Here is a 26,133-nt window from a genome sequence, read left to right as displayed (position 1 = left end):
GTTAAAAAAATAATAAAACAACTTTTCTTCCCACCTTCTAAGTTGTTTTAGCTAGGCTAATAAGTTAACAGAGACAGGATAAGAAGAGAAAATCAAATTTTAATATGTGCACAAGGTGAATTCACATAGCATGAAAATTCCAAAGACAGTGAGGCAAAATTGTGTGTGTGTGTGTGTGTCTCATTTTGGACAAAGGAGAAAAGGGGGAACTAGGATCTTAGATTTCAAAAATGAAAATGGGTGATTTACAAGTAATTGAGGAAGAACAGAACAAACATGGCAGGCAAATTCTTGCCAGGTAAGCCAGAAGCAGTGGGACACAGGAGGTGTGGGTGATTTAGCCACCAGGCCCTGTCTGTATTCCTCCCATCCACCATACTCAATTGAAATTAGGCTAAAGCAAACATCCTAAGATTTTCTCCCTGGAACAGGCCTTTCTGTTTGAATCTCTTAGGAAGGAAAGTGGGAGGGTCAGAGGTTCTTTCTGGGTATTTTGTTCCTTAGTAACCTGCTTAAAATCAATATCCCAAAAGGCATAGTTTTGGGGATGGCGAAACTTTTTGGTCCTGGTCAGAACGTACAGGCTACATGTAGAGGAACAGTTAGCAATCTACTCTGAGCAATTGGTTACTTCCAAGAGGAGTAATTAAAGAAAAGACTGGAAAGTGGGTTCTGATCATATCATAGAAGTGCTAAAATGCTGGGGTAGAGATTGAAATTAATTTGGTAAACCGTGGAAACTATTTCAAGTTTTTGAGTTGGACAGTGAGTTTGGGAGTTGAACTTGAAGAAGGTTAACCTGGCAACTTGGTGAGGGGTCGATTGGAGTCAAGAAAGGAGGCAGAAAGATTAGTTAGGAAAGTATCATAGTAATTTGGGGAAGAATAGAAAGGGGTGTAAACTGGTAGTGGCAACATACCTAGAAAAAGAACTGCAAAATAATAGGAGATGAAGGAGAATAAGAAGGGTAGAAACTGAGTGGCTAGAAGAATGGTGGCCTTATTTTATTTATTTATACCACTCTGCAGCTTCATTTTATTAAATTAATTGGGGTTTACATTAGTTAATAAAATTATATAGATTTCAAGTGTACAATTCTGTATCATCTGTATATTGCATTATGTGTTCACCACCCAAAGTCAGATCTCCTTCCATCACCATATATTTGACCCCCTTTACTTTTTTCTGTCTCCCTCCCCCCGTTTCCATCTGGTAATCACTGAACTGTTGTTTGTGTCTATGAGTTTTTGTTTGTCGTCTTCATCTGTTGCTTTCAGTTTTATATCCCATACTTAAGTGAAATCATAAGGTTCTCAACTTTTTCCGTCTGACTTATTTTGCTTAGCATGATATTCTTAAAATCTATCTATGTTGTCACAAATGGCAGTATTTCATCTTTTCTTACGGCAGAGTTATATTCCGTTGTCTTTATCCAGTCATCTACCGAAGGACATTTTGGTTGTTTCCATGTCTTGGCCACCATGAATAATGTTGCAGTGAACATAGGGATACTTATATCTTTACGGATAAATGTTTTCAAATTTTTTAGTTAGATAGAATAGTGGCTTTATTGATGCAACCTATTTAACCTATAGATGTGTCTTCTTCATAAATAAAGTAAGGATAATGGTGAAGGCTGTGCAATCCTTTGCAGGCAATAGATCTCCTGGCTCCTGAATTTTTCCTTCAGATTTTTCTGTATCGTTTCTTATTCTCACCTAAGCTAATGTTTATATCCATACTCATCAAATTTCTGGATCATATTTATGTTGACACTTATGTTCTCAGTGTAGCTTTATTTAACTATCAACTGAGAAATTGTATAGTCTTTGCAAATGAGGAACTAATATAAAAATTATCATTTGTTATTTATACTAATATAGCCAGCTAACGCGAAGCTCTTGCCTCCAAGGGTGGGTGCAGGAGGGTGTACTACTAAGAAGACATATCATTATAGGGATCTCAGAGTTCCTGAATAGTAACCACAGTGTATGACCCGAACTTCAGTAGCAATAATTTATAGATCGTCACTTCAATGAAAGCTACTTCCCATGTATTCTCTCCTATGTATATCTCATATCTTTCCAATATCTGAATTACTTCCAGAACCCTCTTTTCTATATTTTTTATTTCCACATTTCTAAATGATGTTTCATAGAATGCTATATTCACCTTTTGGAGATTCGTAACAAACATTTGTAGCAAACAATGCTCTAGCTTTTTATAAAAGTGACATTTCAGAAGTTTATGGTATTTTGTAAAGAGTCTGTGTAGTTGTATAAACATCACCACTATTGTAAATTGAAGAACTTAGATATCAGATCTTGGAGCTTTATTTTAAGTGGTTATATGCTTAAAAGACTATTGTCATAATGATGTAAAAAGTATTGTCCACAATGTTGGAAAGGTTATTAAGAAAAGTGGGTGTTATTGTCACCTAGTTTTCTGGAAGGGTTGACACTTGCACTCAGTATTTTTCTTGATATTGAATTTATAAAGGTGAGTTTGAGAATCCTCTTGGGGTTTTTTAATTCAACTCTAATTTTTCGTTTTAAGAGTTGAATAAATGTTTTTATTAAAGACTAAAAGTTGCTGGATGTCTTTGTAATTATAAATTTTTAAATTTGACAGTACATGTCAGAAAATCTCCCCAATTTAACACAGAAAAAGATGTTCAAACAGTTAACGATTTGAAAGAGTTTATTCGAAATAAAGTATTTCATAAGTGATATACTTATTTGATATTATTATAGCAGCTGTTTATTTTCTAAACATTTTACTTTATTTTAAATATTGTGTTTTTTCAGCCAAAACTATTAAATTCTGGAAAAAAAATTGTTTCTTACAGGGCTGATCCCTTGTCCAACATGCTTCTCACCTTCAGTACTAAGGAAGATGCAGTTGCCTTTGCAGAAAAAAATGGTATGTTTGGTCTGTTTTTGTTTTGCTTTAACAGATTAAGTCAAGGATATACATTTTGAATTTGAAGAAATTTTTCAGTGTATCTAAGTAATCCAGTGGTTTTTTGAGTTTTTACAGCACCAGAAAACTCTCTTCCCCCCAATAACATCTGAAATGGAATGCCTACATAACATGTAAAAGCCAAACTGCTCTAATTTGAAGTAGAGGCAGGAATAAAACTACTTGTCCGGCTCCTGCCTTATGTATGACTCCCTCTACAAAATCACTAACATTTGGTTTTTAAACTGTAATTGAACCTTTCAGTTTTGATACCTGACTTTATTATTTTCTTACTTTGAGCTAAAATCCCATGTTTGTTATTCCACCTAAATAGCTCTTCAGTTATTTGAAAATAGTTATTATCATACGTGTAATTAATTCCCTCTCAATTGCATCATTTTATCATATGCTTGATTTAACCTCCTGTTGTTTTATAAATTTAGTGTAGCTTAAGTATAGTACATTTATAAAGTCTACAGTAGTGTACAGGAATGTCCCAGACTTTCTGACTCACCCAGAACAACTTCCAGTCCTGCAAACTCCATTCATGGTAAGTGCCCTATACAGGTGTACCACTTTTTATCTTTTATAGCATATTTATATTGTATCTTTCTATGTTGAGGTATGTTTAGATACACAAATATCATTGTGTTATAATTGTCAACAATATTCAGTACCATGCTGTACAGGCTGTAGCCTAGGAGCAATTGGCTGTACTGTATATATAACCTGGCTGTGTAGTAGGCTGCTCGCACGAGGAAATCAGTTAATGACAAATTTCTAAGAAAGTACCCCCATAGTTAAGCAGCGCATAACTGTATTAGTTTGTTAATCTTGCTATCAACAAAAATGCAAAATGTCTTTTTTTTTCTCATTTTCTGCTGTTAAGCTATGCAACACAGTAGTGAAAAGAGGCTTTGGAGTTAGACCAGTCTGAGTTCTAATCCTAATTTTGCTACTTTGAAGCTACATGATTATGGATTCCTTTCATAATGAACTTTATGTTTTTTGATTGTTGAAATAACACTTATTGCATGGTGTACCTAGTCCAGTACCTAATACATAACAGTCACTTGGTAGCTCTTCTGATCCTTTCTTCCCTCTATTTGACCTAATGCATTCTGTTGTTCTAGTTGGTCAAATTGAATTTGAATCTACTTTAGTTATCTTTGAATAAAATGTTTATTTAATCTAGTTATCTACATGAATGAAATCTCTAAGTGTTGTATTACTATAAGACAATACATAAATGTAAAACATTATTAATGTTATGTAACATATTTGACATATAAATGTGAAAGCACTATAAAGATTATTACTAATATCCAAATATTTGCTTTTCACCCCAAGTTAGTATTGCGTAGCTTACGATCAAGAGTCCGAAAGCAAATTACCTGGGTTTGAATCCATGATTGAGTCTCTTACTGTTTGTATGACAGTGTACTTCTGTTTTCTCCTATATACAATGGGAATTGCTGTCAGGATTGAATGAGTTAATAAAGCACTTAGAACAAAGCACTTAGAGCATAGTTAAGTAGCTATAGAATAGTCCATAAATCCTGTTAGTAATAGACTTTTAAAAACTTTAAAAAATTTTCATAAGTATAATTCCTTATTAATACTTTCTTGGCAGTTTTCAAATTTCTTAATTGCATAATTGTTCTCGAAGTGGTCATAGTCTTTAAAATATTTTGATTTAAAATTAACATTGCTCTTTTTAATGAAGCTTGTTGGGGAGGAAAACTTTTTTGTCTATTCTTCTAGATTCGAATAATCAAATTAACATAAGACAGATTAACAAGACAAAAGCAAAGTAAACATTGTACAGGGGCCCCATAAGAATATGAGACCCGAGGACAAGTTGTGCAGTTGAGGTTTATACGCTATCCTGAGCTAAGGAACGAGATAGGACCTGGGGCTTCAAAGGAGAGAAGGGTAATTCACAGGACTGTAAGAGCAGGTATTTGTCTTGCCATACAGGTAGGTCATTCAAATAATAGTAGTTATTTCTGGTAATAGCTCTATTTCTGGGCCAGGCCCCATCTAAATTCTTTTAGGTAGTTAGGGGGAAGTAAAAGGTTTTCTGTATCTGCTGGGAATTGATCGCCTTCAGCTCAAAATGATCCACATAACAAAGGGGCATATTTTGGGGTCATCTATTTTACTTCCCTTCAATATGTGTTCCATATTTGTAGCCTATCATATTTTATGTTTTGACACCTTGAAAATTACTCATTTGAGGTCTGTAATGTGAGTTTGATACCAGGAAATCTAATTAAACTGTTAAATCTCTGGTTAATTAGTGTCTAAGTGGTCACAAGGACACAGGACTGCTATTGCTATGTGAATTGCAGGTGTTGAAATTGGGTGCTTTTCCAATCTGATTTCTATCTCTCTAGGAAAGAAAATTGAGGAACATTATCAAATTCAATAGACAGTATAACTTGAAAAAGCTTAGTGGATAGTATAATACTTTATAAAACTGTAGGCTAAGAGTGGATCAGGAATTTTAACATACAAGGTAGCGGGAATTGTAGCTATCTTAGTCACTGCTTTGTTCCCGGTACTTAGCACACAACCTACATAGTAGACACTCGCTATCTGGTGAAATTACTGACTTTCTAAAATGTATTTCTCTATCAAGAATTTGAAGCTATTCTTATCTCTTGGGACAGTCTTCAATTAGTTCACCCTTGAATTCACTATAGTACTTGTGATCCGCCACATTTATTTAACGTTTAGCATTACATATTTTTAAATAGGTAAGTTCTCTTTCTCTAGCTATTGTGGTAGTAAGTCTAAACAAACACCATTGAATGGTACAGAATCATGGGGTGGAGGATCTTTTCCAAGTTGCCTAGCATCCCCTCCGATTGCCCTCTCTTGGATAGGTGGGTAATTGTTGGGGACATACAAATGGTCTCTCTTCCCCTCACACTTAATGTCATTTTGTTGCGAGCTAGTACTGTTGAAGGTTGGTGACCAATGTTCTGGTAAGTTCAGGCATTAAGCAGAAATGTCTTAGAAGCACTAATAATGCTTCTAGAGTGCTTAGAAGCACTCTACAATGAAGACTGTTGGATTAAGAGGCTACTAATTAATATGACTGTCATTCCATAATTGTCTACCTCACAGGGGAGCCTAAGCAAGTTATGTTTCACTAAGCCTTTGATAAACATGTTGTTCACTTTGAAATGAGAAGTTGGATTAGGTAATGCTCGAAAACTATAGATTTTATGTTAAGCCCAAGGACCAGCTCAGATATATCTTTATTTCCTTACTGTCTAACCCAGTTTCTTACTCATTATACATGATTCTGTGTTGATAGTAAAACTTGGCAAAGTTTATCCATTTATGATCATTAAGTGTTTGCCTTTCAAGAGTGTCTAGAAATAGTAGGTTAGGGTAAAACTTCCATATACAAAAAAGATAATTTGTATTCTCAAAAACTGTTCTGAAGATAAGCAACCTACCTTTCATTGCCTTCTTAGTTTCTTCGTTTCCCTTACTTTATGTGCTTAAAAAAAAGTCATGACCATCCTTTCCCTTGACATGAAAGATTGTACTGTAAAAATCCACATCATGAGGAACAAGATTTTCAGATTCAGTTGGTCTGTAGAAAACATTTTTCATGTGTTCTTATTATATGTCAGACTCAGGTAATGAGCATCATCCCAAAGCTAACATTCATAAACACTAAGTTGAGCTAGTTACTGTGCTGAGTACTTTCCACTCCGATTTAATCCTCACTACAACTCCCCGTGTTTATTATCCCCATGTTTATAGTTCAAGGAAACTGAGGTTTTAGAGACATTAATTAACATAAACTGACAAGGTCACATACTTTTAAGTGGGTGAGCAAGTTTTATTTGAATGTAGCCATATTTATTCATTTATGTATAGTCTGTGACCCCTTTTCAGCTACAATAGTAGGATGAAATAGTTGTAATGGAGACCATATGGCCCCCAAATCTAAAATATTTTCTATTTGGTTATTTACAGAAAATATTTACTGACCCCCAGTCTAAACCATTATTTTATACATACTTTCTCAATACCAGGACCTGTTCTTCTCTGACATTTTTATAAATCCAAAAATGCTTTTTATTCAAACATCTTGAAGGGCCTATGATTATATACTCCTCAACTGATAATTCAAAGATCTTCTCAGTATAAGAAGTAACATCACTAAAGCACTAACCTAGCTTTATCTTACTCTGCCCTCACTCCCCTTTCTGCCCTTATCCTCAAATGTACTTTCCTCCTTCAATAACCTTACTCACGTTCCCTTTCTCATCCTCATCCCTGCCTGTGAACTCCAACTTAGTCTTCAAAATACATTTTAAATGTTATCTCCTTCCTGATCCCTTTTCTTACTCCCCTTCCACACCCCCCAAGTGGATGTGCCCTCTCTTCCTTTTAACTTCCATAGTAATTTGTTCTGTTCTTATAGTATGGTTTTGTACTTTACTTTTTTGTTGTTGAATTCACCAAGACATGTTGAGTACGCTGTTGTATGCCAGCAGTGGTGATTAGGCTTTGGGGATCAGTAGTTAAATAAGGCTAGTCCATGTACTCAGACTAATATTTTAGCCTGCCTACTGGATTACAAGCACCTACCAGGAAAAGCACCCAATCTGATGATTCTTCATCTTTTAATGTGCTCAGTAAATATTGGTGAACTTGAACAGTACATTTAGTGATGTTATAAATTATTCTCCAGATCATGTTTTAAACTTTTGTACAAGTTACTTTGACTACTTGTTCTGTCTTTTAGGAGAACTGTTAATTCCCTCTAATTAGAAATCTGAAGAGAGAAAATTATAGGGTTAGCACCCTGAAGTATATCTCAGTGTCCTTAAGATGATAATTTTATAACTTTAGAGTTGTTTCCAAGCTGTATGTTATTTGTTCTCTTTTTCTAAGGATAGTGTTATTAAAACAAGATCAGTGACATAGTTCCAAGTTTCTAGATTCCAAGTCCAGTGTTCTTTCTGTAATACTGTGCTGCTGGTAGGTCCTAAGAATTAATCATCTAGGTCTGTATTGTCCAATGTGGTAGCCACCTGTGACCATGTAGCAGTTGGAATGTGTCTAGTTTAAAGTGAGATGTGCCGTAATTGTAAAGTATATACAGGTTTTCAAAGACTTAGTATTAAAAAAGCATATAAAATAGCTAAAATTTTTTTATTGATTACATAATGAATTGATATTTTGGATGTAGATTTGATTAGGAAAATAGATTAAAATTAATTTTACCTGTTTCTTTTTTAGGCTTTTTTTTAAGGTGGTTACTATAAAATTTTAAATTATACGTGTCGTTCATTTATGTTTCTATTGGACAACACTGATCTAGAATACTTAGCAATGTACAGGATATACATTACATACATATTCTATGGTGAATATAAGAAATAGGAAAACCTTGTCCAACTTTGAAAAGTCCACATTTCATACTAAAGAAATAGATCTATTTTTCAGGCACTCTTACCAGTGTGAATCAAGTGGGAACTCTTAAGTTACATATAATAATGAAATAAAAGAGCTGAAAGAGACCTATAGTCTTGTCACAAAATCCCCTGTTAATCACCTATTTTTAATTTCTTAACCAAGTCAATAAGGTATTGTGCAGGTCCATCATTTTATATAAGAATGCCCTCATCTCTGAGACTAAAAGAAATTCTCTTCTTGCTGCTGATTTCTCCAACTTACCCCCTGCCTCTCTCTCTTTTGCTTAGGTCTGTCTTCTTGCCATACCTCGCGTTCTGTGGAAGGCGAGTTCTGTGAAACTGGGGAGTGGGAAAAAAGAAAAGAGTAAATGCCCTGGCTTGGCTTCTTTTTCCTCCTGCTCCCCACCTTGCACAGCCCCAATTCCTACTTCTCCCTCTCCCAGCCTACAAACAAAGTAAGGAAAATATAAATACCCCTGTGTGTTTTGGCTTTAACCCCAGGTCCTCATCCTAAAGATCTTCCTTTGACCTTACCATATATTACTGAGAAACTCTTCAAGCATACTCTTTTTTTTACAAAGAAAGGTTATCTGGCGTTTCCTCTGAAATGTAGATGAATCTTCCTTTAGTTCTTTGTGTACTGAAAAGACCCACCTTTCCCACCCTTGTGGCTTTTGTCCTGTGTTTTCCTGATGAGGTAGAACGTTGGGGAGGAGAAGGAAGCTGCATCTTTTGGAAGATAGCTGTAGAAAGTTTCAGGAGTTGCAGGCTAGGATCTACTATCATTTACATGCTAATGAAGCCAGAAATGACTTTTTCCCCGTTTGATCTGATTTGAAACTTTGTGACTTTTCTCTGGTATGCCATTTCACCCCCTGTGTTTTTCTCATTGTTGTAAGCTATAAAAACTCTTTGACAGAAGGGTAAGCTGTGAAACTGCACTCTGTTCTTAGTGGGCCTATTTAGGAAGGAAAACCCACCTCTGAAGTAACAGGAAGGAAGGATGCACACAGGTGGAGTCCTTGATCTAGGGAAACAGAGATAATTGGAGTTGCAGACAGGAATTTTGGAATTATCTCGGAAGTGAACGCCAACAGCAAGGTCTGCACTTCCACCTAATTTAACCCTTGGATAAGGGGCTCAACCTCACATCCATATATCTGTTAAAAGACAACTTTTAGAATAGAGGTAAGTCATGACTTTCATACAGATATAACACACGTGTTAAAGGATTTATTTTACTCACATGATATAAAGGAACTAGGTAGATATTATAACCAGTTCAAAGCAAAAGTCAAAACAGCACAAATTTATGTGGAAAAAAGAATGCTGGGATGTAGAAAAAAGGAATGGAAGTTGGGGTTGGAGTCATTCACTACCAGTAGGACACAAGACATAATTTGCATATCTATCAGTTATATATACAACTTTAAAAAGATATAAAATAGCTGACATTTTGCGCTATAACCTGGAAGGGAAGGACATGCTATAGATGATGCAGTTTTCCATTAAAATAAAATTTGTTTTTGTGCCCCTCTGTTTTTTGATTTAAAAATACCTCAAAGATTTTTCAAGGTCACAAAATAAAATTGGGCTAATATATGGCTGATTATTTACATAGTTATAGCAAGAATGTTAATTTGCCAGTGTAGGGAAACAGAATTTGTCGCCCCAAAATATAACTTTTGGCAGAAAAATGATTTTTGGCTGGTTAATTTTAAGAAACAGCAGACAGGGGAGAAGCTCTGGAAACCAAAGTAGAAGTTATCTTTTGTAAAATATATTTACATTTGTAAGGGAAATCTCCATTTGTAAAGGTGTGTCCCTTACTGTACCTCAAAGAGGGAGATAACCTTTTCTCTAGAAACATATCAAAGCAGAATGCACAGACTTAAATCTGCATAACAGCCGTACCCTTATTTACTGTGTTTCCCCAAAAAATAAGACCTAGCTGGATCATCAGCTCTAATGCATCTGTTGGAGCAAAAATTAATGTAAGACCCAGTATTATTTTAATAAATTATAAGACTGGGTATCATATCATATAAATAATACCAGATATAATATAATATAATATAATATAATATAATATAATATAATATAATATAATATATTGTATAATATAACATAAGGCCGGGTCTTATATTAATTTTTGCTCCAAAAGACACACTAGAGCTAATGGTCTGGCTAGGGGAAACAGGTACTGTGCATTTTCTGTTAACCTCTCATAACTGACTCTACCACCCTCAACATTATCTTTGTCTTCAGCTAAAGATGGTATTTAAGATGGTGGCTTCAGCTGTTTTTTGCTGTTAATATGTCTCATGTCAATTTAATTCTTAGACCAGAAAGAAGAACTGTGAGGGGAAAGGGGACATTTTCTCCTCCCCTACACCACTATAGGGGAGGAAAAATAAATCTCCCTGTATCCTTCTAGGTTTTTGGCTTAGACCCCCCTTCCTGTAATAAAAATAACATGGCAAAACAAACGCATTTAATAACATGCATACATCTCCTGTATACATCAGAGATACCCAGAACATCCGAGTAACTCTTCAAAATAGACTTAGCCACCACCTTAAATGCTTTGTCTCCAGCTAATGACAATAGATGGTGGGGGAGGGAGAATGAGTTATGGGATGTTATCAGACACTGTAAACGGTATGGTTTTTATGCAGATTTAAGTCCAAGCCTTCTCCATTAATAAGAGTTTCTAGAGTTTTAATCATCCTCTTCTTTCCAGCACAGAGTGGGACACACACTTACAAATGGAGATTTCCCTTTTAAATATCCCTCACAAAAGTGCAACTTCTGTTTTCAGAGATTTTCATGTTTACTGTTTTCCTGTATCTTAAAAATACCCAGACCAAGATAATCCTTATACCAAAAGGGCATATTCTGCTCCCTTTTACCACATAAGTTTTCTTTGCTGAAAATTTTCATAGGGAATCTCAAATTGGACTTTTCAAAGCCTCTTGATACTGGAAAGTCAAGCAATAAGTTGCCACCAGATTTCTTTTGTGGTGCATATTAATTTCAGCAAATTCCTTTCTTCTCAAGTCCCCCAAGTATCCTGATATCGCAAGAAAGAGCGTCCTTGGTTTTACACAGGTAAGAATTCAAGCGGGAATTAGGAAATAAAGCAAAACTAGCTTATAGAATACAGATCTACTCCATAGGCAGAGCATACGTTTGCCTTCAAGCAGCTGTGGGTTTTATCAGTAAAGCTCTTTAGTATGGGAATAAAGGAGAGGAATGTTCTTATTTGTTCTCAGAAGGAGTGGCTTTTTCTGGGAATTGGGGATATACCCCTTTTTTGTCCTTATATGGTCCTCTCCACAGGTGTCATGGTGCTGGTGGGAGTGTCGATCAGCTTGGAATGTATTATAGTGACTATAATGTGGCTGGAGGTTATTTGGAAGTGACTTTTGTCACCATCTTGGTTTTGGCCAATTCTGACTAGTCTCCTTATCTGATCTTGATTCACTAGTTTTTTGTCTCTGGTGGTTAATAGTTTTCTTTGAGGCCCTGCTCTCCCTACCCCCCATCTCACTGAGGTTCTCAAATTATCCCAAGATTCCTTACTACCTTAGGGAACTTTATAAGCCCAGTGGCATATCACTTTTTCTAGAAGCATTGTAAGCATTGGCTCCATAAAGTCAACTTTATTTAGTTCCTTAAAAGTGTCTGGTCATGTCTGAATAAATGAGCATTATTCTCAAATATGTCATTCCAGTTAAAGCTCTGGTTGCATAACCATTTTTTCCAATTATGTTCTAATTAAAAGGTGGACATTTTTTTTGAATATGTAGAAATAACTTACCATGAAAACGAGAATATTCGATAAGAGTTCCTGAATTCTGTAGGGGTCATGCAGGGAGAATAAGATATTTACAAATAATACAAATTTTAGTTTACAAAGCAAAGTCTACTAAATTGTAATAAGTTATATATAAATCCCTCCAGAGGAAAGATAAAGGACTTCCTTATATGTCCAAAATAGAACATTAAAACAATATTAAAAATATTCCAAACAGAAACTACAGTCATCCATCATCAATTCATCCAGTCCTAGGTAATTATTTCTTGTTTCACTGGATTATATCTTTATCTGCTTCTCAACTAGAGTTCTGGAAATTCTGATTTCGCCTACTGGTATGGTCATAAAATTGTTTAAGTGAAGTCATCAGAAGCCTGCACTGAAAATTACCAAAAGAAGTCCTTCTCCATGGAGCTCTGAGACAGTCTGTCTTTGTTGAACACCAAGCTCTCCAGCCTATAGCTGACTATACGAGTTTCAGGAAAGCACCAGAGTAAAACAAACAAACAAAATCTATCTGTAAATGTAGTTAACATTAATGATAAATTTCAAAAATGAAATATGTGATGAGTTCATAACCAGAATAATGCAACTTAAAGTCATTCCAAAAATGATATACACAAAATATCTATCGGGGTGGACGGGTGGCTCATATGGTTAGAGCACAGTGCTCATAACACCAATGTTGCCGGTTCGATTCCCACGTGGGCCAGTGAGCTGCGCCCTCTACAACTAGATTGAAAAACAATGATTTGAATTAGAGCTGATGGGTCCTGGAAAAACATACTGTTCCCTAATAATCCCCAATAAAATAAAAATTGCTGAAAGAAAGTAAACCTTTCTTCTAAAAACTAAACTATTCATGAATCTTTTTAAAAAATGTATCTGTAAACAATCATTAAGCCTATTTTCAAAGAAGACAGCAAATGTTCATCTAATTTATAAAAAGGGATGAACGTAATCTTTACAGAGAAAAAATCTTAAGATCTGATCTAATAATCCTGAGACATAATATACCATGAATATACCGAACATATGGTATGAATCCAAAAATACATCAAGAATATCAAAGAGATTCAGTAAGTGTGGGGGAGGTCCTAAACATTTGTATATTAATAAAACTCCATAACCTCACAATAGTCAGACAGCTATTATCAGAAAGTTAGCAAATATCATATTGGTGAAGATGTGGAAAAAAGGGAACCCTTGTGCACTGTTGGTAGGACTGCAAATTGGTGTACTAGTATGGAAAACAGTATGGAAATTCCTCAAAACTAAAAATAGAGCTACTCCTGGGTATTTTTCTGAAGAAAACAAAAACACTACTTCAAAAAAATATATACACCCCAGGTTCATTGCAGTATTATTTACAATAGCCAAGATATAGAAGCAACCTTGATGTACATCGATAGAGAAGGGATAAAAAAGTATGGTATACATATACAATGAAATGTATTACGCAGCAGTAAATCTTGCCATTTGTAACAACATGGATGGCCCTAGAGTATTATACTAAGTCAGAGAATGACAAATACCTATTTCACTTATATGTGTAATGTAAAAACAAAACAAAAACAGACTCAGAGACCAAAAAGATGGTTACCAAAGGAGAGGGGGATGGGAGGATGGGTGAAAAAAGTGAAAGGGAATATAATCAATAATATCGTGATAAGGTTTTACAGTGACAGATTATTACTAGAATTAGTGGGATGATCATATTGTAAGTTATAAAAATGCCAAATCACTATGTTGTACACCTGAAACTAATATTATAGTGTATATTAACTATACTTAAATAACAAAATAACAATTAAAACTCCATAGGTAAGTGATATGGATTCCCAGTTGACATATACTGGCCTAAAGGATACAAGATTCAAACTAAAGAAGTAAAGATGCAACCAAGTTGATGTTGTTTTAAAAAAAACTGAAATTGTGACCGATAACCTATACTGTTGTCTAATATCAGGCAAAGCAGCACCATGGTTCTGATAAATAAAACATATCATGGACAGTAAGGGCATTGATTAATCTCTATACTTAGCATACAGTATACAATTTCTGAAATACTTGTTAATAACATTTTACCCCGGAATGGTTAAGCATCTCTTCTTACTTGACCACTCTTCCCATGCAGCTCATCAGTAGTAACATGACACATACACCTAATTACTGTGTTTCCCCTAAAATAAGACCTAGCTGGACCATCAGCTCTAATGCGTCTTTTGGAGAAACAATTAATATAAGACCTGGTCTTATACAAGATCGGGTATAAAACTGGGTATAATATAACATAAAATAACATAATATACTACTGGGTATCATATAGTATAGTATATTTATAGTATAGTATAGTATAGTATAATACCGGGCCTTATATTAATTTTTACTCCAAAAGAGGCATTAGAGCTGATGGTCTGGCTAGGTCTTATTTTCTGGGAAACATAGTATGTCTATCACCTTCCTTTTTATAAGTTTGAAAGAATGCATCTTTGTGATATATCCAGAGGCCCTTTGGGGAATCTCAAAAAAATAGTTTTAGGTGCAAAGATATTCTGAATGTTTTATTTTGCATTTAGGGTGTGATTTGGGGGAGACAAAAATCAATTGTCAGTAGATTTGAACACTTAGGGTAGGAGTAGGATCATGGGTGTCCAAGAAACAGTATTTGGTTGCTCATTTCAAAGTGACAATAAAACTTATAAACATAGAAGGTAATATGACTGTAAAGAACCTGAGCTCTTACATAAGTCTTCATGGTCTTAAGTTAGCATAAAGCAAGTAAGGTTATTCTGATAAACCACAGAACCTTTGCAATCTAGGCAGATTAGACAAAAAGAATAATTCTTCATACTGTAGGTAAAAACAGTAAAACAAAAACTAATGAAACATGCCCATCAAAATTGAGTCAACTTTGCTAAGATTTTAACACATTCGTAGTTTTCCAGACTTTTTTAGACATACTGTAAGGCAAATAAAATTTCCTTTTTGCAAATCTTACATAACTTTCTATATCCATTCAGATTTTGTCCTTCATCAGTCTTTTTCTCACTTACTTTATGACCTTACTATTTTTCCCTTAGTAAACAGTTATACACCTTTGCCACTATTTCTACTATACATATATCTATAGATATATCTATGTGTTTATAGATATATATAGATATATACAGACATAGATATCTATATATATCTTTTAATTACAGTTGCTCAATTTCATAAAGAAAACATGATTGAAAACTGTTACAGGCATTTTAGTAGACTAGCAAAACTCAAAAATTCACATAACTTTTTATAACTATAGGCATTCTTTATAGTCCAACTTCTCCACATTGCAAAAATGAATGTGTCCACTAACTAATCCAACGCTACAGCCACTCTGTAGCATGTAAAAATAAGAAGTAAAAATATAAACTTAAATTTTTGCTTAGTAATCAATGTTTAGTACTCTTAGAAATAATCTAGGTATTTAATAAATCCATTAACATCATCTAAGGTTTTAAGTTACCCAGAGATCTTGGAAATTCATTTCATGGTGACATACTACAAAACATGGTTATCACTGAAGTAAAATTGTCAGAATAATGAATCATTTTGGATAAACACAAATTTATATTTTTTCAGGACTGTAAACATTAAACAGGAATAATGCCAGCTTATTTGATCAGTAAATTTGTATAAATTTAGAAAGAACATATCCAAGTAGAAAGAAAATCAGTACTTGTGCTATATTTAAACTGGTAAATTAGAGAAAACAGCTATTTTTATTAAACCAAAAATTTTAAATTTGTCTTGTTTGCCAAAGATTTACCTATGTTATCTGAACTTGAATTCCTTAATGTTTTTTTAGGTCCTATAAGAATATTTTAAAAATATAACACGTTACAAATAAGATCACTTTCCTTATTTTCTGAGAATTTTAGGACTATTTCACTTATATAAGTGCTTATTTTTCTCTACAATCTAATCAGAACAGAGCCCCTTAAAGAGATTTTATAATTCATCAATACCATCTGGAGATAGAAAAACATGATCTACACACATGATAAGAAGTAAAGGCCTTTAATTGACAGACCTGCAGACAGACTTATAGTCACCCAGAGAGCTTATAACTTCAATTCTAAAATTTTAGCCATGGGTTAATTAGTAAACAGAATTAGAAAGTTCACTGGTCCATACTAAAGAGCTGTTCTTGTCTCAGTGAGTACAGATTTTTCACTTATTTGAGCTCAGACAGAAAAGACAAACCAGATTTTCTGTCTTGTCTATCCAACAGAGACTAGATGTGTAAAACCATTAATCCACTTAAGTCATCAAATAATCAGACTGTAAAACCAATTCCCAAGAGTACTAGAGAGCAAAATTAAAATTAGAAAAACCGAGAGTTAGCAAAGTTCTATGTTCACCTCTTGGAGCCAAGAAAAGGTGTACCTAGGCTTAAAACTAAGGTGCATCACTTCTAGTGAGGAAGTTTGCCCAGCTTTGGTTGGTGATTAGGCATTTTGGTGGACCTGCCAAAATTGTTAAGATAAAATCATGACTCAAACACAGCTGTAAATAAGCATGAAAGAAGAGTGAGGCAGATGTTATAACCAGTTCATAGGAAAAGTTAGTACAGCTCCAATTTATATAAAGGAATGTTATGATGAATTGCAGAGACAAAACTGGGTTTCAGTGGAGAGAAACAGTGAGCAGACAATTTCTGTATCTATCAATTAGAGCTGATTCTTGTGATTCACGGTAGTTATGTTCTATGAAGTCACCACAAACGCTTAATTAGCAGATTCTGAAATACTGCTCCTAGGAAAATACAGGGTTAGATTCCTGTGAGTCTCTTGGTCACAAAATTTTGTCAACCAGTTAATACGTAACCTTGTTTTTATGTGCACTTCTGTTTAAAAACACCTCATTTAATGTATATTGTTGATTCATGAACATTGAACTCATAGCTGAGAGCACTAGTACTTTTGCCTGAATGAAGCTTAGCTGACAAACACTGGCACATCCCAGCCTTGCACTTAGGAACACTAAAAAGTACTAACACACTACACTTGGAGACTGTTTTAAATAGCGAAATCACCAACAAGAAGCACAAAAATGCAAAGAATGTGGCTGTAAGTAGAGCATGAAAAGGGCTCTTGTTTACAGTATGAGGTGAAACAAGGCGGTGGAACATTGCCTTGCTTGACCTTGTTGGGAGCATGTGTGTTGGGTGATTCAAATTGATCAATCTCCGCTCTCTGCATGTCATGAGTGGACCACGGAAGCATCATGAATATTGATTTGAGGGTTGCAAAAACATTTTGGTGAGGTGAATTCACAAATAGGCAGAATCCGCAAATAACAAGGATTGTTTATTTATACCTACAGCTTAAGAGTTTCATAATAACTCAGAAACAATGGATAGAACTAAGGCTAAGATCTGCCTGCTATAGACAATGCATAGTTTTCCATTTTTTCCTACATACCTCTTTCTTCCTAATCCCCAGTCCCAGGTACTTACTAGCTGTCTTGTGTCTTGTGGTCCAACTTGACTGCTAAGGCTCTGACAAAGAGAGATGAATTCCTTAGATTCCCTGTTGTGAAATTTTTTTTTCCTCATAGACATAGTGTTCTACCTGGTGGTTTAGTGGGGTTCCTAGTATATTATGGGTTAAATAGGATTTGGGAAATCCCTATGCACAGACCAATTACATCAAAATCTCAGAGTGATTTTTGGACATCTATAATTGTATAGTTTCTTTCTCTAGAGAAATGTGTTTTAAATTTCTAGTGACTGATTTTCAAACATACTTTTGGAACACAAATAGTTTTGTTTTGTGGCAAATTCTGAATGATGTGGTTCCAATTACTGCTTTGGAAATATTAATGCTGTATAGCAACTATATTATTTAAAAAGATAAAAGTTAAGGGGTGTAAACTATCACATCAGAGATGGGGGTCTTTTTTTAGAGTGTTGCAGGTATGAGATGTTTCTAATCTAATATTTCAGGTGCCTGACATTTTCACCTTATTTGCTTATTTAAATCATTTTATGTAATTTTTGTGGTCTGAATTGCTTTGCCAATGTATCCAAAACACTGTTGTTTCACCTCCATAATATTTTCTAAAATAAGATCTAAGATAGTTTTAAATTATTCTGAACCCCTCCCGCCAAATATAAGATACTTGGGAATTCCAAAGTAGAGGGACTTTTAAAGTAAAATTACTAAAAAGCTATTTTTCTCCCCCTTACCCTTTAAGTCATATTTTAGGTTTATGCTTCGCTTTTATCGAGGCATAATATGGATATGTAGCCTGGTGAGGAATCTTGAAACCTTCCAAGTTCCAACATACCTCACTCTGACCTCCCAAACTTTTGCTGTTCTGGTCCCATGCCTTTGTTAGCACTGACTGCAGTTATATTAGTTTGTGCCAGATTATGTGGTAGTTCTTGCTTTGTACACAAATGGACAGTAGAAAAATCATTAAAACTAACTGTTCACTTCCAAACTAAAGTCACGGTTTGAGATTAGGTTATTAGAGGAGCAAGACCTTTTGTAGGACTTGGATCAAGTTTACTAGAGGTAACATAATTCGCAAGCAATAAGAGAACTGATGAATCTTTCTCTGTATTTTTGCATTACTGAACCAAATATAAAATAGTTCTGTAAATAAAAATGAATAGAATTAATTTTCTTTTTCTGTCTCTTACGGAATTCACAAGTTAATTGTTGTGGTCTGGTTTCGTGCAGAGGCTTTTGTTTTTTGGTGGCATTTCAAAAGATTATACCAAACATTTATATCATAGGAAGTAGACTATCCCAACCCCAGTCTGGAACAAAATAAATGAGCATATTTCTGGGGGGGGAAACTTGAGTATAGAATATTACAGTTCACATTTTAAGTTTACTAAAGCATTTGCCAGAAGTACTTCTCTGACACTAGGGCTTAAAGTTCAGAATGTTTTTGTGAAAGCATTCCAGTGTGTGCAACAGCGAAGGAGTCAGCTTCTCATCATTTAGGTGCTGGTGGTTGGATTTGTGGTTAATCCATGCCATATGGCTCTTCTCCTTAGTGGGAAGTGAGGGCAGCTTAGGGGCTTTACCCCGTCCCTGGGGCAGCTGCCTTGGACTCAGTTGCTTTGATCTTCTTCTGTTGCACAGCTGGGAGGAGCAAGGGCTGGTTTTCAGTGTCCTAATAGAACAACATATGGGACCACTGTTGTAGACTACACCTTGACTTTATAAAATTTTTCAGGGAGTGCAAGTGTTTTCACCTCTGTGATCTCCTTCAGAAAATGAAGTTTGACTCATTTCCTTAAAAAAAAAAAAACCACCCTTATTTTAGGGTTGAAAAATTCTTCTAGAAATTCGAACATTTCACAAATATGATTCCATTCTTAAATTTCTGTATGTTATTTCTTGTAAGTCATATTATGTTCTTTTTAAGAAGTTGTTTCAAGTGGGAAGTAGATAAGTACAATTCATGTAACTTACCATTAAGTACAAATGTTTGGTATCTTTTTTCAAGTGTTATTGTTAGTTTTTTGTTTTTTTTTTTTTGTCTAAAGCTTGTTGCTGGCTCCTCTGGAAGCCTTTTTATTGCCACAATATTACAAAAATAATTTGAGAAAGATTGTGCTGTGAAGTATAGTGGGACCAATACATCTGTTCATCCAGCCACTCACTATAAGTAAGATACACACTGGAAATGGATGCTTGGAAATGTGGTTAGATTTTTAATCGAGTTTCAGAAAAGAGCAAATTTTTATTGTAACATCAGTTCTACATAGTAAAAAAAAGTTTTTTGAATGGTTGGAAAATCCAAAGGGAGGTATACGTAGACCGTGACTTGAGTTTCAGTCTCTATTGTGAATTGTCATTAGACTTCCTGTACCTTTCTTTGCTTTCACTAAATCAGAAAAGCAGAGTTGCTTGTGCAGCTTTGGGAACAAAGTTGTTTTCCACAAAAAAAGTGTGAGAGAAAGAAACTTTCCCCCCACTCATCCTAACAGTCCTAGGTGGCTGTGGTAGAGTAATAATGTAGAGATGGCTACCACTAGCAAATGCAGGTTCCTTCCACGTGTGTTTCTGTTTGTCTTCACAGGGTGCTTTGCTCATCCACATTCCAATCCCTAGAATGATACTTCTATTTATTGTTGTTATCACCGTCAACAGCAAGTATAATCTGGCTCACAGTTCTCAAGAGCCAGCTCACTCCTTAGTTACCAGGAGAAAACCCAATTCAGTTATTCTTTTATGTGTACAAAACCCCAGTCTTCTCACATTGCGGTGACCCTGGCAGCATTGAGACTCCATGAACTGACCAGATAATAGAGCTACGTCTGTATTCTGATTCAGTAAAAAAAAAAAAAAAAAAAAAGGTTCTTTCTCTGGTGGTTGAAAGACAGATTAAGTAACTATGTAAATGAGAACATGATTATCAGGTATGTGTTTGTATACAATACCAGTTCCAAAATATTTCCAAGTATTGTCTCATTTCTTTAGTTCCTCTTACAATATCTTTATTGGGCTGGAGAATATGTGTTGGGAGGCAGAGTGGAGAGGGAACATAGATAGGTTCTCTCACTCATCATTTGGTAAGAAAAGATCATGAAGATCTTGGGTAAGTGACCATTGTTGTAACCAGACATAGAATTTACACTAGCAACCATTTCCTTTATCCACAACTGGTGGGGAACACATGGGAGATGTAGACTTACTTTCCAGGGATTTCTTAAAGCAGTCTTTTCAACACATTTACAAAAATAGAAAGAAAAAAAGTTGTGAAATCGCACAGCTTGAAAGGAAATGGGTGAAATAGGTAAAAATTGCAATTTTAAGGTATTTTTAAAGTGCACTTTTATTTATGAGGTAGTTTGGTGCATGGCTTTAAAGTCAAACTGGGTTAAAAGCCTGGCTTTGCCACTTATTAGCCAGGTTGGCTTTAGGCTGCTTGTTGTTTATCTTGTCTATGCTTTATTTTTCTTCATAATTAAATATAAAATTGGAGTATACATAATGCCTACCTCATAAGCCAGGCAACCTATAAACTCAATTTTAAAACTCAATAAAAATACATTTAAAGTACTTAACACAGGACAAAAAAACATAGGCTATAGAATACCAGGCATTCCTGCCTCCAGGACTTTGTACTTGTTCTCTTTGCCTGCAAGCTCTCCCTCCCACCCCCGTCCCTCACCACATATTCATGAATCACTCTCTGACCTTCAAATATATGACCTTCTAAGTGAGGGATGGCTTTCCTGTCTATCCTCTCTAACATGTTTTCTCCTTAATACGCATTAGCATATAATACGTACTTTTAATCATAGGTATTACTTAATACCTAATATTGGTTACTTATTTTCTCCTCCCCTACTGACATGAAGTTTGGGAACTACTTGATTCACTACTTTACCTCTAGAGTCTAAACAGTCCCTGACATGGAGTAGACAATCAATACTATTTATTAAATGAATAGCAAATATTCATTAAATGTTATTATTGTTTACCTGCTTTATGAATTATTTTTTATAGTTACCGGTATCATTTGTTGATTAATGAAGGAAGTACTTGAGAAGTTTATAATGTTAAAGTTATTATGCTCAGTTCACAGTATTAATTGGCTTACTCAGACCCCTTTCTATAGTTAATAACTACAACAAATTATACCTAACTGGACGCAGAGCATCACAAATTCAAAATTAATGGGTTCCAATGTGATGGAAATTTTATTTACACTAATACTTCACATAGAAGATGTATTGTTAGGAAGTTACAAATCAAATTTGAGGGAGAAATAATAGCTTATCATTTACCTAGTTCATCTATAAATCACAAGGGACAGTAAAGGCACAGGCCCCAGAATCAGGCTGTGTTTATATCGTGATTCTGCCCTTTCCCAGTTGAGTCACATTGTGCTAGTTACCTAACCACTCTGCACCTGTTTCCTCAGGTATATAAAGGAATTATTAATTCATATAAAGATCTTAGAAAAAAGTACCTTTCTCATAGTACTCAAAAAGTGATCATGTGCCAGGTGCTTTCTGAGCACTTAACATGAGTTAGCTTGTTTAGTCCTCATGACAACCTCTGAAGTAGGTACTATTTAATTGTACCTACCTTTAGTCAATTTTTTGAAACACAAATAACCACCTGTTAATGTACTTATAAGTTCAGGTCCTTTTAAAATAAAATACAGCTTTGTGATTCCATTTTTTTGTTTTAATGGGTAGGAAAGTACTCAAAACATTTTCTCTGAAAGTAAGGTAATGTTAACCAAGTGAATTGAATCAATATTTTCTCTCATGGATTCTGATGTTTCATTTGTATTTTTTAATCATTTGTTTCATTTGCTTTCCTGATTCTCCATTTCCTTATAGCAAATGAAGAGGAGTTCTAGAAGTGGAATTATTAATTGTTTCCTCTTTTTGGATACTGAAATAGGCAACAGTAGCAGTATACTTTGATGACTTGAGTTTCATAGGTTTCAATTTTGTGGCAAAATTGAATTCTAAGAGGCTATTGAAACATAAGTTTTGTGGCAGCAAATACTAGATTCACCAAGAAGCACTAGAACTCATGACAACTTGCAAGATAAAAAAGATAACTTAGATTATATAATACTCAGATTACATGGTTCAGTCACGAATCAGATGTTTCAAGATGAACTATTTGAAGAAAGTCCTGAGAGAGAAGAATGTTCAATTATAGGGATGGAAAATGGATCTTATGAAGAAGAGTGAAAGTTATAGAGGTTGCTTGGATTAGGGAATTAGAAGGGTAACTAAATTATATTTTCAAGGAGGAAGATGTTGATTTGGTTATTCCCTGTACCTTAAGAAAACTGAAGAACTAAACTTAAATTAAAGCAGAAGACAGACATAAATAAATCTAGTTACCAAAATTATAAAACACTGAAAGGCTTTGGAGAGAAGATAGAAACGGTCAGACGAGAACAGTTGAGACCCATAATTCTCAAACTTTGATGCATAAAAATTTCCTGGGATCAGTAAAGTGCAGATTCCCAGGCCCCCACCAGAAATTTTAATTCAATGGCCCTTTGGTTAAGCCTAAGAATTTGCATTATGAAGTACTTCTATGGGATTCTAATGTAGACAGCCCTTGACACAAATGTTGAAAAACCTTTTGTTTAATCAGACTGATTAAACAAAATCAGGGAGCTGAACCATGTGATCTCTTGTGATCTACTCCAACGCTGATTTATACAGATAAATATGTATATGTTTTTCTGTATTGCTTTGAATGAGCTCCAAACTGTTATAAAGGCACTAGCTTTTAGAAAACAGTGAGATGGATTATATTGTTCAGTGCTCCTGATTGTAATTTTAAAGAAGGCACATATTCACATAGAGGAATGGAAAATTTTATATAGTATGGAACCATCAGTAATTGAACAATGAATATCAAGCAGGCGAAATCAAATTATGGGTTACATCTTTAATTCGAGAGATAGTAAATCATCTTTAGGCAATATTTTGAGCCCTCTTGTCACACAGGATTATAAGAGAACAAATTACTAAGTAAGTATTTATATTTCAGATGTGCTGACATGTACTCCTGATGATAAATGAACTTTAAATTTATGAATATTATTCACTGCTTACTATGTCCTTCAGGTATATTCTTTAATTCTGTTCCTGTGGTTTTGTTTGTGTTTTGTTTTCTAGGATGGAGCTATGACGTTGAAGAGAGGAAGGTTCCAAAACCCAAGTCCAAGTCTTATGGCGCTAACTTTTCTTGGAATAAAAGAACAAGAGTATCTACAAAATAGATTGGCACTGACTGTATCTCTGTACTTGACTGAATAAGGTCAGCTGTGCAGTATTTATAGTCCATGTATAGTACATCTCTTAATCTTCTAATAAATATGACCTTTAAACTACAGATACATTTTGTGGAGTCTGTTACAAAATGTTTTTTCATGTCTCAAATTGAACATGTTACAATTTCTTACATAGAGAGGAGATGAGGCAATTATACTTCTAGGAAATTTCAGTACTTAAAATCTATTAAAAAGGAACGCTTGAAATCAGCTGCAACATTGAAGTTTTGCACTTGCTTTTTATAGCTATTCTTAAATTAATGGTATTTATAAACAACCATCATTATCAAAATGCTGTGTTAGAAATTCGTTTGTTTCATCATGGGTAGAGAAATTCATGATTCCATTGCATTCTGATAAACTTAAACCCGATCTTATTATTGAAGTTCTCGTCTTTAATTAGAACTTTATATTATCTAAGCTTCTTTGAATCTATAAGAGAGATACAAGAAATAGAGAGAAAGGAATCCAGACATGAAACTAAAGAAAGTCATTAGCATACAAGAGAAGAGAGCAAGAGAATAAGAAAGGAACAAAGAACTACAAAAATAATCAGAAAACAATTTTTAAAAAGGCAGTAACTACATGCTTATCAATAATTACCATAAATGTAAATGAACTAAATGCTCCAGTCAAAAGACATAGATTTAAAAAAGACCTACACATATGCTCTCTACAAGAAACTCACTTAAGATCAAAAGACACACTCAGACCAAAAGTAAAGAGATGGAAACAGATATTTCTTGCAAATGGAAACCAGAAGAGAGGCTGGGGTAGCAATACTTAGATCAGATAAAGTACTTTAAAGCAAGAGAAAAGTAGGGCATTTCATAATGATAAAGGGATCAATTCAACAAGAGGATATAACTCTTGTAAACATCTACACACCCAATGTAGGAGCACTTAAATATATAAAGCAAATACTGACAGACATAAAGGGAGAGGTTGACAGTAATACAGATGGGGACTTTAGCATCCCATTGACATCAATGGATAGATTATCCAGACAGACAGTCAACAAGGAAACAGTGGTCTTAAATGAAATCTTAGACCAGATAGACTTAGTTGATATTTTTAGGACATTTCATCCAAAAGCAGCAGAGTTTACATTCTTTTCAAGGACACATGGAACATTTTGCAAGATAGAGACCACATGTTAAGCCACAAAACAATCCACAATAAATGTAAGAAGACTGAAATATCCAGCATTTTCTCCAATCACAATGGTATGAAACTAGAAGTCAATTACAAGAAGAAAACTGAAAAACATGTGGAGGCTAAATGACATGCTAGTAAGCAATGAATGGGTTAAGAAGATCAAGAAAGAAATCAAAAGATACTTTGAGAAAAATGAAAAGGAAAACACGACCCAAAATCTGTGGGACATAGCCCACACAGTTTATAAGAAGGAAATATGTAGCAATACAGGCCTACCTCAAGACACAAGAAAAATTTCATATAAACAATCGAACCTTACTCTTAAAGGAACTAGAAAAACAAGAACAAGCAAAGCCCAACTTGACTAGAAAGAAGGAAATGACCCAGATCAGTGTGGAAATCAACAAAATAGAGTATAAGAGAACCACAGAAAAGATCAATGAAACTAAGAGCTGGTTCTTTGAAAAGATAAATAAAATTGATAAACCTTTAGCCAAACTCATCAAGGAAAAAAGAGAGCCCAAATAAATCAGAAATGAAAGAAGAAAACAACCAGCTCCACAGAAATACAAAGGATTATCCAGAGATACTATGAGCAATTATATGCCAACAATTGGACAACCTGAAAGAAATCGATAAATTCCTACAGTCTTCCAAAACTGAATCAGAAGAAACAAAGTATGAACAAACCAATAATTACTAATGAAATTGAATCAGTAATCAAAAACTCCTAACAAACAAAAACCCTAAATCAAATGGCTTCACAAATGAATTTTACCAAACATTTAAAGAGGTATTAATACCTATCTTTCTCAAAACAGTACCAAAAAACTGAAGAGGAGGGAAGACTCCTGAACTCATTTTACAAGGCCTGCATTACCCTGATACCAAAATTAGACAAAGATAGTACAAAAA

General features: G+C 34.6%; 1 protein-coding gene across 1 annotated transcript in view; it reads left to right on the top strand.

Moving 5' to 3' along the window:
- The window catches only part of NDUFS4 (NADH:ubiquinone oxidoreductase subunit S4), a 92,207-nt gene extending 68,085 nt beyond the window's left edge, over nt 1-24,122 (top strand). Inside the window, exons 4-5 of the mRNA XM_081054449.1 lie at nt 2,849-2,922; nt 23,906-24,122. Of these exons, the coding sequence (XP_080910575.1) occupies nt 2,849-2,922; nt 23,906-24,009 (178 nt within the window). The 3' untranslated portion in view covers nt 24,010-24,122. The remainder of the gene's footprint in view (nt 1-2,848; nt 2,923-23,905) is intronic.
- The last annotated feature ends 2,011 nt before the right edge of the window (nt 24,123-26,133 follow it).

Source organism: Rhinolophus hipposideros (assembly GCF_964194185.1).
Source record: "Rhinolophus hipposideros genome assembly, chromosome: 7".
Taxonomy (NCBI): domain Eukaryota; kingdom Metazoa; phylum Chordata; class Mammalia; order Chiroptera; family Rhinolophidae; genus Rhinolophus; species Rhinolophus hipposideros.
This window is presented reverse-complemented; position numbering and strand designations above follow the sequence as displayed.